Below are 12,855 nucleotides of genomic sequence, written 5' to 3'. Positions count from 1 at the left end.
TTACAGATCACAAGCGACCGCATCATTCACTAAGCCACTACGGGTCACATTTACGGATCACAAGCGTCCGCATCATTCACTAAGCCACTACGGATCACATTTACGGATCACAAGCGACCGCATCATTCACTAAGCCACTACGGGTCACATTTACGGTTCACAAGTGACCGCATCATTCACTAAGCCACTACGGGTCACATTTACGGATCACAAGCGACCGCATCATTCACTAAGCCACTACGGATCACATTTACGGATCACAAGCGCCCGCATCATTCACTAAGCCACTACGGGTCACATTTACGGATCACAAGTGACCGCATCATTTACTAAGCCACTACGGATCAGTAGACTTTCAATTTTTTCCCAACACCAAAAACTCATTGCTAGACGATACATGGCAAATTATAGCAAATTTTCTTTTAAAATCTAATCAATCAAAATATCAAACTTCTTTATTATCCTCCTATTATCCTTCTCCAAACGTGCATAGTGTAATTGACTCCTCCAACTGGATGGAACTATCTACATAATTTAGAATTCCCAAAATCGGCAGACTGGCTCTGACTATTGCCAGCTAACATCAAAGCATCCAGACTGCAAATCGAGGCAAATATCTTGGCAAAATTGTGTAGTTGTAGTAAATTATATACTGGAGCTGTCAAAATGAAAGTGTCAATTTTTTTGACTTTATTTAGTTAAATATAACATCACATTTTTTCTATCAAGAGGTGCATATGCATTTTTGGTCAAGATCTTGTTTAGACAATGCAAGAGTCCAGCACTCTGTAAAGTCTACTCCAGCACATCCCAAAGAATTTCATTGAATAATTCATGTGTGAAAATGATTCTTCATGCTCCCTCCCAACCATTCTTTCACATTTTAGCCTGATCAATCCTGACATCGTCAAGCTGGAATATGGCCATGATGTGTCTTCCTGCTTGGTTGTTCAGGAAATTAAAATCTGCACACTTCATCTATTAGATTTAGAAGAACTCTTGCCAAACACTCAACATGCTAGAACCATAAACATTGCTGCAATAAAGATCCAATTATAGACTCCTAAGCATTTGCCTGTTTAAATCCAAACATCAAACTTTTTCTTTTCTTTTTCGGGGAGTGTATGTTTATAGAAGAAGCACATTCATGAATTATGTGACAGAAAATTAGACTGAGTATAATCCCTAAATTCAGTATAGTGTATAATTAGATGCAGGTGCCATTTTTCCTGTTGTTCTTCTTCCTGCATCTAGCTGATGTACAGCTCCCTGCTGTACTTACCCTAACTTATACAGAAATCCCATCAAGCCACTGAGCAGAGCAGTTCAATGACTCTAAGCAAAGAACTTCCTGTAGAGACACTATAACTCAACTAGTTCATAACATAAATTGACAGCATGTTGGAGAGCTGCAGTCCTAAGAGCATCTCCACACCCATGATTGTAAATTCACAAAAGCGTGATTTTAGTTTTCCATAGGTCTCATTTTTAATCCACCCTAAAGTCAACAGAAAGTACTGTGGCTGCTGTATATCTCTTGGCCCCTGGTTCCTCTGAGAACCCTAAACATGTGTTTACTTATGCATTCTCTCTCTCTCTCTCTCTCTCTCTCTCTCTCTCTCTCTCTCTCTCTCTCTCTCTCTCTCTCTCTCTCTCTCTCTCTCTCTCTCTCTCTCTCTCTCTCTCTCTCTCTCTCTCTCTCTCTCCTATTTCTTTTAGCTTGTGCTGAGGGCACATATGGTGTTCAGTGCAACAGTCTGTGTGTTTGTAAGAATGGGGGCCGCTGTGACCCAGTGACGGGGAAGTGCATCTGTCCTCCAGGGGTCCAAGGTCTGCATTGTGAAAACGGTACAGCACACAAGTTTTATGTCTTGTCTCTCTCTTTTTTAACTGTGCTTTAACATCTTCCAGTTCTCATGGCTTGTGATAGTTAATCTCTCCCCTCTACTTGTCATATTTTAATATTCATAACCCTTCTTTTTTAAACTTTTGTAATGCTAGCTCTTTCGGTATACTCATGTTGACTGTATTCCTTGTGGTCCTGTAACTTTTTGGAAAGAAAAGAAAATTATAGTTTTATTCAGCAAAGACACTTTAAATTGATCAAAAGTGACAGTAAAGACGTGTAAAATATTACAAAAGATTTATTTTTCTAAAAAATTATGTTCTTTTGAGCTTCCTTTTTTATCAAATAATTGCATGTTTTCTCACAAATAGTAAGCAGCGCAGCTGTTGTAAATGCAGCCTTTCTAAGCATAAGAAAGACTTAAAAAAATCTTGCTGACCCCAGATTTTACAATGGTAGTGTATTTTTTAAAACTTTGAAAGTATTCAATACAGTTTTTAAATGAATGTAAGAATACAATGATACCAAAATCGTTGTATACACTTTTTTGGCTCCTTTATTATTTATCAGTATCATCAAGAAACTAGCTGGAGTCTAGCTGGCCTTTCCTAGTCTTCATCACATCGTCCATCAACCGCTTGTCTCTGAAATTCCTCTCAGATTAAAGCTGGTCAGATAATTCTTGACATCTCTTGTGATGTAATATGTGTGAGGAACATGGGATTTCTCTGATGTACCGTTTGATGTCATCAGGTTGTCCACCGGGTTTCTATGGGAGGTTCTGTCGGAGGAGATGTAACTGCCCCAATAATGGACGCTGTCATCGTCTCTATGGAGGTTGCCTTTGCACACCCGGAAAATATGGCAAATTCTGCCACCTGCGTAAGAATTTGATGAGCTAAGATAGGATGTTACAGTCAAAATGTTTTGCTTATCTCCTTTCACTTATTTTGGGGTATAGTAAAATATTGTTCCTCTACATTAGCATGTCCCAAATGGACCCATGGTGCAGGATGCTCGGAGGAATGCGAATGTTTGCAGGAAAACTCTCTCTCCTGCGATCCCCTAAAAGGCACCTGCATTTGTAAACCTGGCTACCATGGCGAACACTGCCAGGCAGGTAGGTGATGTTTCTACAGCCATCTGAAACAGTTGTGTCAGACAGGTACAAGGAGATATGCATTAAGTCATGTTCCTGTACAGAATGTGATGACGGTATATTTGACGATTGCTGCCGTGAGCGATGTAACTGCTCTCATGGTGAGCCGTGTAACCCTAAAACTGGAGAGTGCCAGAAGATGTGCCCACCCGGATCCCATGGAGAGAAATGCCAACTGGGTAAGACTGACGGCCTTACATGCAGTCTGTGTTCAGAAGGAAATACTAACCCATTACATGCTGAACAGTTACTCTACCAATTTATTTGAATGAAATTAATATTTTTATTCAGCAAGGATGCATTAAATTGATCAAAAAGGGCAGTAAATACTTTTTTATTTCTACAAATGATTTCTATTTCAAATAAATGCCCTTCTTTTGAACAAATTTTATCAAGATTCTTTGATGAATAAACAATTACAGTTTCCACAAAAATATTAAGCAGCCCACCTGTTTTCAAAATTGATAATAATAATAAGAAATGTTTCTTGATCTTCAAATGAATGATTTCTGAATGATCATGTGACATTGAAGAGTGATGATGCTGAAAATTCAGCTTTGACAACACAATTTAAAACATTTTCAACTAGAAAACAATTATTTTAAATTGTAATATTATTATATATATTTCTGTTTTACTCAGGGTTCCCACAAGTCCTCGAAAGATTCTTGAATTTAAAGTTAACCAAGGTGTGGGAACCCTGTTTACTATATTTTTGACTACTTTTACTGTATAAATATTACATTTTTTGTTTAAAAGTAGGTACCTCAGCATGCAGAATACTTTATCCCACAATGCAATGCGGTTTATCTGATTTTGAAATACTCTTAATACTCTTACGCCCAATACACATAAAGTAATACAGCTGTAATTTTAGAATCTCTTAATTATTATTTCATTGGGAAATTAAAATAAAAAACCAAAATAATATACTATATATTTTTAAGACATAATATCTGGACACTACTTACGGAAGACAGACAGGTCAATAGGGTAAATTTTTTTATTAAAAGTTGTGACCATAATACTTCCCCAGTTTTAAATATGGAAAGGAGGTATTATCTAATTAAATATTCACTTATTTGCATTTATTTACAGAAACAAAAATCTGAAAACTGGATAAATCCAACTTCGATTTTTTTTTAGTTGACAATAAATTCATTTTACATTTACTTTTTGGATATCTCTTTTAGTGTAAATCAGAAAAGGGCAACTTTTCAAATGGAACAATAATGGCTTTGCATTGCCCTCTAGTGATTGTCAGATGTCAGTGCACAGAACATATTTAATGGCTCAGTTATTTTAATAGCTCAATAATGTCTGCATCAGAGATCAAATGTGAACAATCAATCATCAGACAATATGTCCTTTTTAAAATTCCAAGGAGCAGATGCACTAAATGCTCACACATGCCGACAGACTGACAGCTGTAAGTGGCAGTAATTTCATAGTGCCGTATGTCAAATCTGTTCTTCTCGGTAGCTTTGTATTAAAGAGTGTGTCACAGAATAAATGTTTTATGTAGCTAGATTTATGCTTTACAACTCCGTTATGTTATGAAAATGATATATTAACACATACACTGTGTGTGAGTGTGTGTGTGTGTGTGTGTGTGTGTGTGTGTGTGTGTGTGTGTGTGTGTGTGTGTGTGTGTGTGTGTGTGTGTGTGTGTGTGTGTGTGTGTGTGTGTGTGTGTGTGTGTGTGTGTGTGTGTGTGTGTGTGTGTGTGTGTGTGTGTGTGTGTGTGTGTGTGTGTGTGAATGTGGGTACAAATGGGTTTTCCCTCTGTTCACTAAAGAGAGAAATGGATGAATTTGGAAGAGCATCATGTTTTATATCTAGTTATATCTATATTTAGTTATAAGTCTTTCTTGATCACTTACATTCATTTTTTAAGTTAATGGCTTAAACAGATCGTAGTGTGGTCTTAATGCCAAAACAGACCCTTTTATCCCTTCCTCAGGGGGGGATTCCGGGTAATTGAAGCTAGGTTGAGGAAGAGCGCTTTACAGTTTCTATGTAGGACAAGAAAAAGAGAGAGAGAGTGAGGGAATTCAGACATGACTGACAGACTGTCTCATGCCAGTTTAAACTGTAATGCTAAGTGCTTCTGTTAGCTTGTCTATTACCTGTGACCTATGATGTGAACAAATTGTTTTCACCTCATTTTAACTGAACAAACAAACATTTCTCTTTCTCTCTCTCTCTCAATCTTGTTCTGGCTATAATAGTAAATACAAAAACAAATTGCATATATTGCATTCTCAAATCACAGATGTATATGCAATTGTTATATATGAATAAAAAAAAATCCCCAATGTAGTGTGCGAGGCAGGTTTTTGGGGCGTAGGCTGTGCCAATGTCTGCCTGTGCGGCAGTAATGCGGGATCCTGCGAGGCCAGCAGTGGGCGCTGTGTGTGTGAGGCTGGATACACTGGAGATCACTGTGACAAGAGTAAGTGAGTCTGTTCTACTTCTTTTTTATTCTCCTTCCTTTTCCTTGTTTCAGTGTCTTATTCCTTTACTGCTGCACTATTTAAATGGTACAACATGTAAAAGTTCAGGAACAAATGTTAAATCTGATGCTAATTTAGATGCCAATACTGCCACCTTGTGTCAACATAAGAAAACTACACATACTAGTTCTACAGTTTATGGTATGCATAATGTGCATATCGAATTTAGGAAAAAATAGGTATTTCATACATACAACCTACAATATTAAGCTTAAGTGAACGAGAATGCAGTGTGTGAGATACTGTATCCCACAATGCAGTGCAGTTGATTTGACTTTCCATTTGCATTGTGAAAGCAATTACAGACAGTTTTTTGACTTTTCATTTAATCTGACAGCAACTAGTTAAGACATTTCTACAGCTTTGGTCAAAAGTATTGGCACAATGACCATACATTTTGGTTTTTGCACAGTTTGTTGCTTCATTATTTTTGGATATTTTTTCCACATTTCTATTCTGGAAAACAATGATAAGCTTTTCATAAGTTTTAAAGGCTTTTATTGGCAAAAACATGCAATATATGCAAAGAGTCACTGGGGGCTTCTCAATACTCAAATTGATGCTCATTTCCTCACTCCTACGTCCTCAAGCCCATAACCTGGAAACCAGTGAAACTTAGCCATCTTGAAGGACATTGTAATCCTCTAATTGCACTGTGAGGAGGCTAGAAACGAGTAGCGAGGGAGCTTCCTGGGGAGTCATAAGCGAGGACACTCCGGTTTATCCTTCCCTCGCATCCTTAGGAGCTAAGGCGGGAGGGAAGGAAACAAGGATGCACAAATAAGAAATGAGAAGAACCCAATGTTTACAGTGTTCACCTTTCTTCTTCAAAACCTCTGCAGTTTACTCTGGCATGCTGGATATCAGCTTCTGGTCCGAACCCTAACTGATGGAATCCATTCTTCCATTATTAGTGCTCATAGTGGATCACAATTTGTGGAGTTCTGCTTGTCCACTAACCTTTTAAAGGTCCTGTTCTTCGCGTGTTTTCGAAGCTTTGATTGTGTTTACAGTGTGCAATATAACATGAGTTCATGTTTCACGTGTAAAAAAACAGTATTTTTCACACAATTTACTTATCTGTCCTAAAAACGGCCTGATGATTTCCTTGTTCTATGAAGTCCCTCCTTCAGAAACACGAAACAAGTTCTGATTGGGCCAGCGCTTCCCGTGTTGTGATTGGACAGCAGCTTAGCGCACTTTGCCCGGAAAGGTCCCGCCTCTTACCATAACGGGGAGATCCAAGCGCTGAATGCGCGCTCTTCTCCACGTGGGAAAGCAACAAGAACACGGCCCCCTATTTTGCGTGTTCTTGTGGGCGGAGGGTTAGTCAACAAACGGTTCTAGTGACGTCATTACATCCCTGCACTTCCTGCTGTAGTCCAAACCGGACGTTCGCTGTAGGCTTTGAAAGGGAGCTTCTGTTAAATAAAATATCTCACTTGGCATTGAACTTTGAGCTTTATAATTTTACAGGTATTATTAATGCTCTAACAGCAACATTTCACACTAACTAAAGTTTGAAAGATGGAATCGAGAAGAATGGGACCTTTAAGGATTGACCACATGTTCTCTGTCGCATTAAAGGTTCCCTAGAATGATTTGAAACAATATGTTAAATTGTTCTCTGATATCTACATTGAGGGTATGTGGCTTATTTAAGGGAAAAAAATTAATCCAGATACAGTTTTACAGGTCCGTTTACAACCCTATAAATTGTCCCTAGGATGTAATGCTCTGTTTTTGCCTTATTTGGAAGAGCCATTAATATTAACGCTGAGCTCTGCTCTGATTGGCTTATTTTAGCAGCTCACAGCACACAGCATTTCAGTTGTTCAGCGAAGCGGCTCGTGAGTCCTGACCGTCCTGACAGAACACAGACCGATTGAATGACACTTTAAGCAGAACATCTCAAATGGAGATTGATAAAATGCAGCTTACTTGTTTATTGGTGTTTTCAGATCATCCACGCGCGAGAAAGAGCTCACGTGCATATAGTTGCCAGATTGGACATGTTTAGGTAAAACACCGGATAGTATACGTGCTCTTTTCACAGAAAAGCTCTGATTGGCAGATTTAAATGACTGAAATCTGGCAACTGCACAAACGCTCTACTTTCCCTACTTTACCAAAACCAGTGATGACTTTTTTTTCCGTCAACGATATTGCATGTTTATATAATGTTAGTCACAATGTAGGCTACGCAGTGACTGTGATGTACTCTGAAATACAAGCATGCAAATTAATAGCCTTGTCAAATGACTATCGTTTTATATGGTGGAAAAGGTGAATTTGCTAGAAGGATCGAGTGAACGATCTGTAAGCATCTACGGTTGTATTAATACAAAATAATATTAACGCTGAGCGAAGCTTGCTTGAAATGGGCCGAACAAACGAACAATCTTGAATTAAATTGTTGTGGAATCCGATTATAAACATCAACCATGACTGTTGACATTTGTTATCTGTGGGAAGGGTAGAAGTCCTCACATCCCCTGCACAGCCTGGAACATGACGTTTGTCATGAGAGCTGCCGTTTTTGCTGTCCTCAAGTGAAGCTTGTTTACCTGCAGAACCGATGATTCGGCTCCATCAGTTCCACCTGACAATGAACATGTTCAGACAGATGCAAATGTTGGGGGCGTGCATATAAATAATCCCCAATGATTGCATCATGGTTGGTGTTATGTTGAGAATCACTTTTTTTTCTTTGGTGTTTTTCATTCACGAGATTTACATAAGGAGGCAATGGTGTTTTAGACTCACTGTATGTGATGTCCATGTACTGAACTCTTATTATTTCACTATGGCAAGGTTAATTCAATTTTTAATTCTAGGGCACCTTTAAGAAGCAGCAGAATACGGTTGTCAGTCCTGTATTTGAGTCCTTAATACGGTTACGTTCACACACAGTATGGTTATTTACGGGAATGATAACTGAACTCACTCCTGTAACTTTTCATGACTCACTGTATTCTCGGAAAACCTGCGCTGTGTGAACCGAACCACACTAGACACCTAGTTGTCTCTCGCGTCATAAATCATGGAGTTGACTAGCCACGGATCCAAAATTAAAATTTTCCAGATGTCCCAAAGAAGAAAATAACTTTGCACCAGTCTTCTGCTGTCCAATTCTTGTACTTCTGCAGAATTTCAGTCTGTCCTTGATGTTTTTCTTGGAGAGAAGTGGGTTCTTTGCTGCCCTTCATGACTCCAGGCTATTGTCCCAAAGTCTTCATCTCACTGAGCATACAGATTCACACACACCCACCCGTCCTGCGGTCGATACTGAGCAGCTCCGCACTGGTGGTGACATGATTCTGTATCTGACTCCTCAGGAGGAGATGGTGCATGCACTTGCTGTACACTCTGGGACGTCCTAAAGCCTTCTGTACTGCAGCTCAACCTTTCACCTTAAAGTTCTTGATGATCCAGTAAATGGTTCTTTCAGGTGCAATATTCTTTGCAGCAATTTCTTTGCATGTGAGGTCAGTTTGATGCAAATGGCTGCTTGTCTTTCTTTGGAGGTAACCATTGCTAACAGAAAAACACAATGATTGGAAGCACTTTTTCCCTCCTTTTATAGCAACCAGTCTTCTCTTATTATAAATTCAGTGATAAGAGTGATTTTACCTGACTAGTACTTTTTCACACTTGTTCTTGTGATATAATTAATAAAATGATGTTAGCTGGTTTTAGCCAGGGCCAAAAAACTGTGAAATTTGGGTTTTTGTCATACAGTTAGTTTTTTTGGCTAATTAAGCATTTTGCAATGATTTAAAATCTGATCACTCTACACCATAATCTAGAAACAACACGAATCATCACCCCAATAACTGAAGCAGTAAGCTTTGCAAAACAACATTTTAATGCACATTTTTTAAAGGTTTTAAAACTTTTTATTACCAAACTAGTAACCGCAACACCCACATTCTACATAATGAGGTCATGAGACCAGGGATCTGAAATGTTTCTCAAAATATCCTTTAAATTATGGTTTGTTGTGCTAACTTGCACAGCATTTAGTAAGTATTGCAGTGTTATGTTTGTGTGTAAGTTTGAGTAACTTTGTTTTGTGCTTTTGTCATTTTAAGTGGTTTTTGTTTTATATTTAATATTTTTAAGTACATTTTTAAACATAAAAACAGGAAAGAAAAGTTTTTTTTTCTGAATGTAGTGTTTTCATGTAGCATAGAGGATAAGAAACAAATTGTACAAAACAAACATTTTGAAAAATTATCTTTTATTCATATGCTATGCTGTGTCCTTGTAAATAAACAGAGACTCGTTGTTTAAAAAATAAAATGGGATTTTTTTCCCATTTACCTATCAATTTTTATGTTTCATTATTTTGTATTAATCTGCATTTCTTATGATGCATCATCATCATCATCATCATCATCATCATCATCATCATCATCATCATCATCATCATCAGAGTGTCCTAAGGGCCAGTATGGAGCTGAGTGTAACCGAGTGTGTGAGTGTGAGAATGGAGCCGAATGTGACCACATCAGCGGAGCTTGTACCTGTGCTGCCGGCTGGGTGGGATCACACTGTGAAAAGAGTGAGTACACAAACAAATGCTTTCAAATTAAGAACAAGTTACATATACATACCACAAATATCACATTTATGTAGTCAGCAGAGTTGTCAGTGGAAGAAAAACATTTATTTCAATGTATTATTTTCCTGGCCATTTATCTTTCTCCACTGTATAGACTGTTTTTGTACCCCTAATGCACTGGGGCCTCTTCTTCACCAGGGAAACAGGAAGCCTCAATCAGTCTTGGAGGGCAACCCACCCATCATGAGTGTGTGTCTGTGTGTAAAATGGAATGTTTTTGATTCCCGTTCGCTCATTGAAACATTCACTCATCACACTCGGTCAAGCAACATTTTGTTTAGTGTGTCATAATGACATCAATGCAGGAAACTAAAATCATATGTTTAGGAAAATATCTAGTTAATAAGAGCTAGAAGCAGATAAGAAGGTTTTGTCCTCCATGACCTGTCATATCTCCCTTCTAGGTTAATCTGAGCCACTGACAAAATATCTCACAAACATACACACAGACACACCCTGCTGGATCCATGACAGCATCCTCTGCTTAATGAGACAGCCACATCCAGCTGGTGCACTTTATGAGGAAACCACAATGCACAGACATACACACAATGCCAAACATAGACGCCGACTCCTATCTTAGCTTAAAAAAACCTCCAGCACAAACCCACCACATGTAAAACACACACACATACAAGATGCACGGTCAGGCAAAACTGGCTCATACCTTAACGGATTTCATGCATGTGCTCTTTGCACCGGTTTTCAGCACAACCCACAGCCTAGATTGAATGTGGTGAGATAAAAGATTGTGTGCCGCAAAATAATGGCAAGAAAACAACCATAGAGTTCAATCACTGTAGTCTATTTCATGTACAAATGAGTTGGTCCATTTGTAGTGAATCAAATATATACAGTACAGCACAAATGGTGTAGTCTGATTCATGAGCAAATGACTCTTTTCAACCAGTTCTTTTTTTACCTTATGGAAAACATACAGGGCAATCAGTGTCTTCCTAATCACCAAAAAGTGTAGAAAAAGGAACTAAGCCAAAATAACGTCTTGAGGGTGCAGTGAACTATCATTCATACGATAACCAGGGCCGACAGAACGGATGTAGATTCCGCACGGCAGGGGAAAAGAGTTGAAGACCTATATAAAAACCAGTTGAAAGCCAACAAAGGAGATTTGGATGGGGCAAAACCAGGTCTTAGAGGACCATTAGCGTTCCATCTCCATCTGTATCAACTCCATCACCATCGATTTAGACGCATGAAAGCAGATTGTTTTGGTTTATATTGGACTTTTACATTCACAGATTTCATCTTTAATAAATCAAGCCCTGACTACAGAGATCAGGTCTCGGTAGGCCCACGAATCCACCCATCCGTTTTGGGACGTTTTCAAGTCGGTAGTTCATCTGGATGTAGCCAGCAGTTCCACTCAGGTTCCATAGGCTCAGATGTCTTCCATGCTTCTTAATCATTCAAACCGACTGAATAACAGCAGTCTCACACACACACACACACACACACACACACACACACACACACGTGGCGGGTCTTTAGCGAGCTCTTGAGTGCTATCATCGGTCTCCATCTCTGAGGGCCTCAGCCGTGAAACACATTTTACCGGCTGCAGCCCGATCACAACCATCCGCTGCCGTTACACGCTCACGCACACGCGTTTTACAAGATCTTATCAGGCTGATGGAACACAAGACAGATCTCTTGTGATCGCGCGTGTCTGCGCGCCATATGCGCCATGATACACTTGTGTTCATACAGAAAGATCGTGATTTAATTTGCTTGTGCGAATGAAAGGCAGTAGAGTGGAGTCTGTAACGTTTTGTCTCATTGAATATTGTCTTTTTAGAATAACTTAATTAACTAAACCAATATTTCATTTTATTTAATTTAACAACCAACATAAGTGCTTCATTAAAGCATTAGACACCATTTTAGCCAGGTGCACTAGATTTTGTTTTGTCTTATGGGAGTTTTGTATGAAGTGTGAGGTGAAAACCCTGGGCTAAAAAAAAATCCAGTCTCTTTTAGAAATATATCACATTACAGAAATATATTATTTTATAATTTATTTTATTATTTTTAAAATGTTTTAAATAAGCAACCCTGGCCAAGAAAACTGCTTCATTAAAGCATTAAACACCATTTCGGCCAGGTGCTCTACGTTTTTATGGGAGTTTTGCATTAAGTGTGGTGAAAACCCAGAGCTTTAAGTGAAAAAAAAATAGCAGTTCAAGGAATATTTGAACATGAGGCATATTTCTGTACCCAGACAGTGAACCTGTGGGCTCAGCAGGTGTTCTAATTTCCTAGAAATGTCTGTCTGTCGGTCTTCCTCACACACACGTTGACTTTGTTGTGGTGAGGATGTGCCGCACATGTGGCGAATGAGATCACGCAATCAATGCTGATGAGGGCAGTTCACACACTGAGCATTCAGTGGGTAATGAGACATGAAAAAGAGAGATGAGCAGGACGAAGGGATGAAAGATGGATACGTCCACGCGGATACTAATAAAACAGTAACCTAATTATATTCTAATCAGAATGCTGACACTGTTGGCTCTCTGATGCCTCTGGGGGGATCTTTGAGCATGACTTTTCAATGATGTAACACACACACACACACACACACACACACACACACACACACACACACACACACACACACACACACACACACACACACACACACACACACACACACACACACACACACACATACACGTCTATATTACCA

General features: G+C 38.9%; 1 protein-coding gene across 2 annotated transcripts in view; it reads left to right on the top strand.

Moving 5' to 3' along the window:
* The window catches only part of egfem1 (EGF-like and EMI domain containing 1), an 89,276-nt gene that overhangs the window by 43,761 nt on the left and 32,660 nt on the right, over positions 1 to 12,855 (top strand). For both annotated transcript variants that reach the window (XM_067450328.1, XM_067450327.1), the window contains exons 15-20: positions 1,720 to 1,848; positions 2,600 to 2,728; positions 2,832 to 2,966; positions 3,050 to 3,184; positions 5,329 to 5,460; positions 9,960 to 10,088. In XM_067450328.1, the coding sequence (XP_067306429.1) occupies positions 1,720 to 1,848; positions 2,600 to 2,728; positions 2,832 to 2,966; positions 3,050 to 3,184; positions 5,329 to 5,460; positions 9,960 to 10,088 (789 nt within the window). The remainder of the gene's footprint in view (positions 1 to 1,719; positions 1,849 to 2,599; positions 2,729 to 2,831; positions 2,967 to 3,049; positions 3,185 to 5,328; positions 5,461 to 9,959; positions 10,089 to 12,855) is intronic.

The sequence above is a fragment of the Pseudorasbora parva genome, chromosome 8 (assembly GCF_024679245.1).
Source record: "Pseudorasbora parva isolate DD20220531a chromosome 8, ASM2467924v1, whole genome shotgun sequence".
NCBI lineage: Eukaryota > Metazoa > Chordata > Actinopteri > Cypriniformes > Gobionidae > Pseudorasbora > Pseudorasbora parva.
The sequence above is the reverse complement of the archived record's forward strand: the minus strand, read 5'-3'. Positions and strand labels throughout refer to the sequence as shown.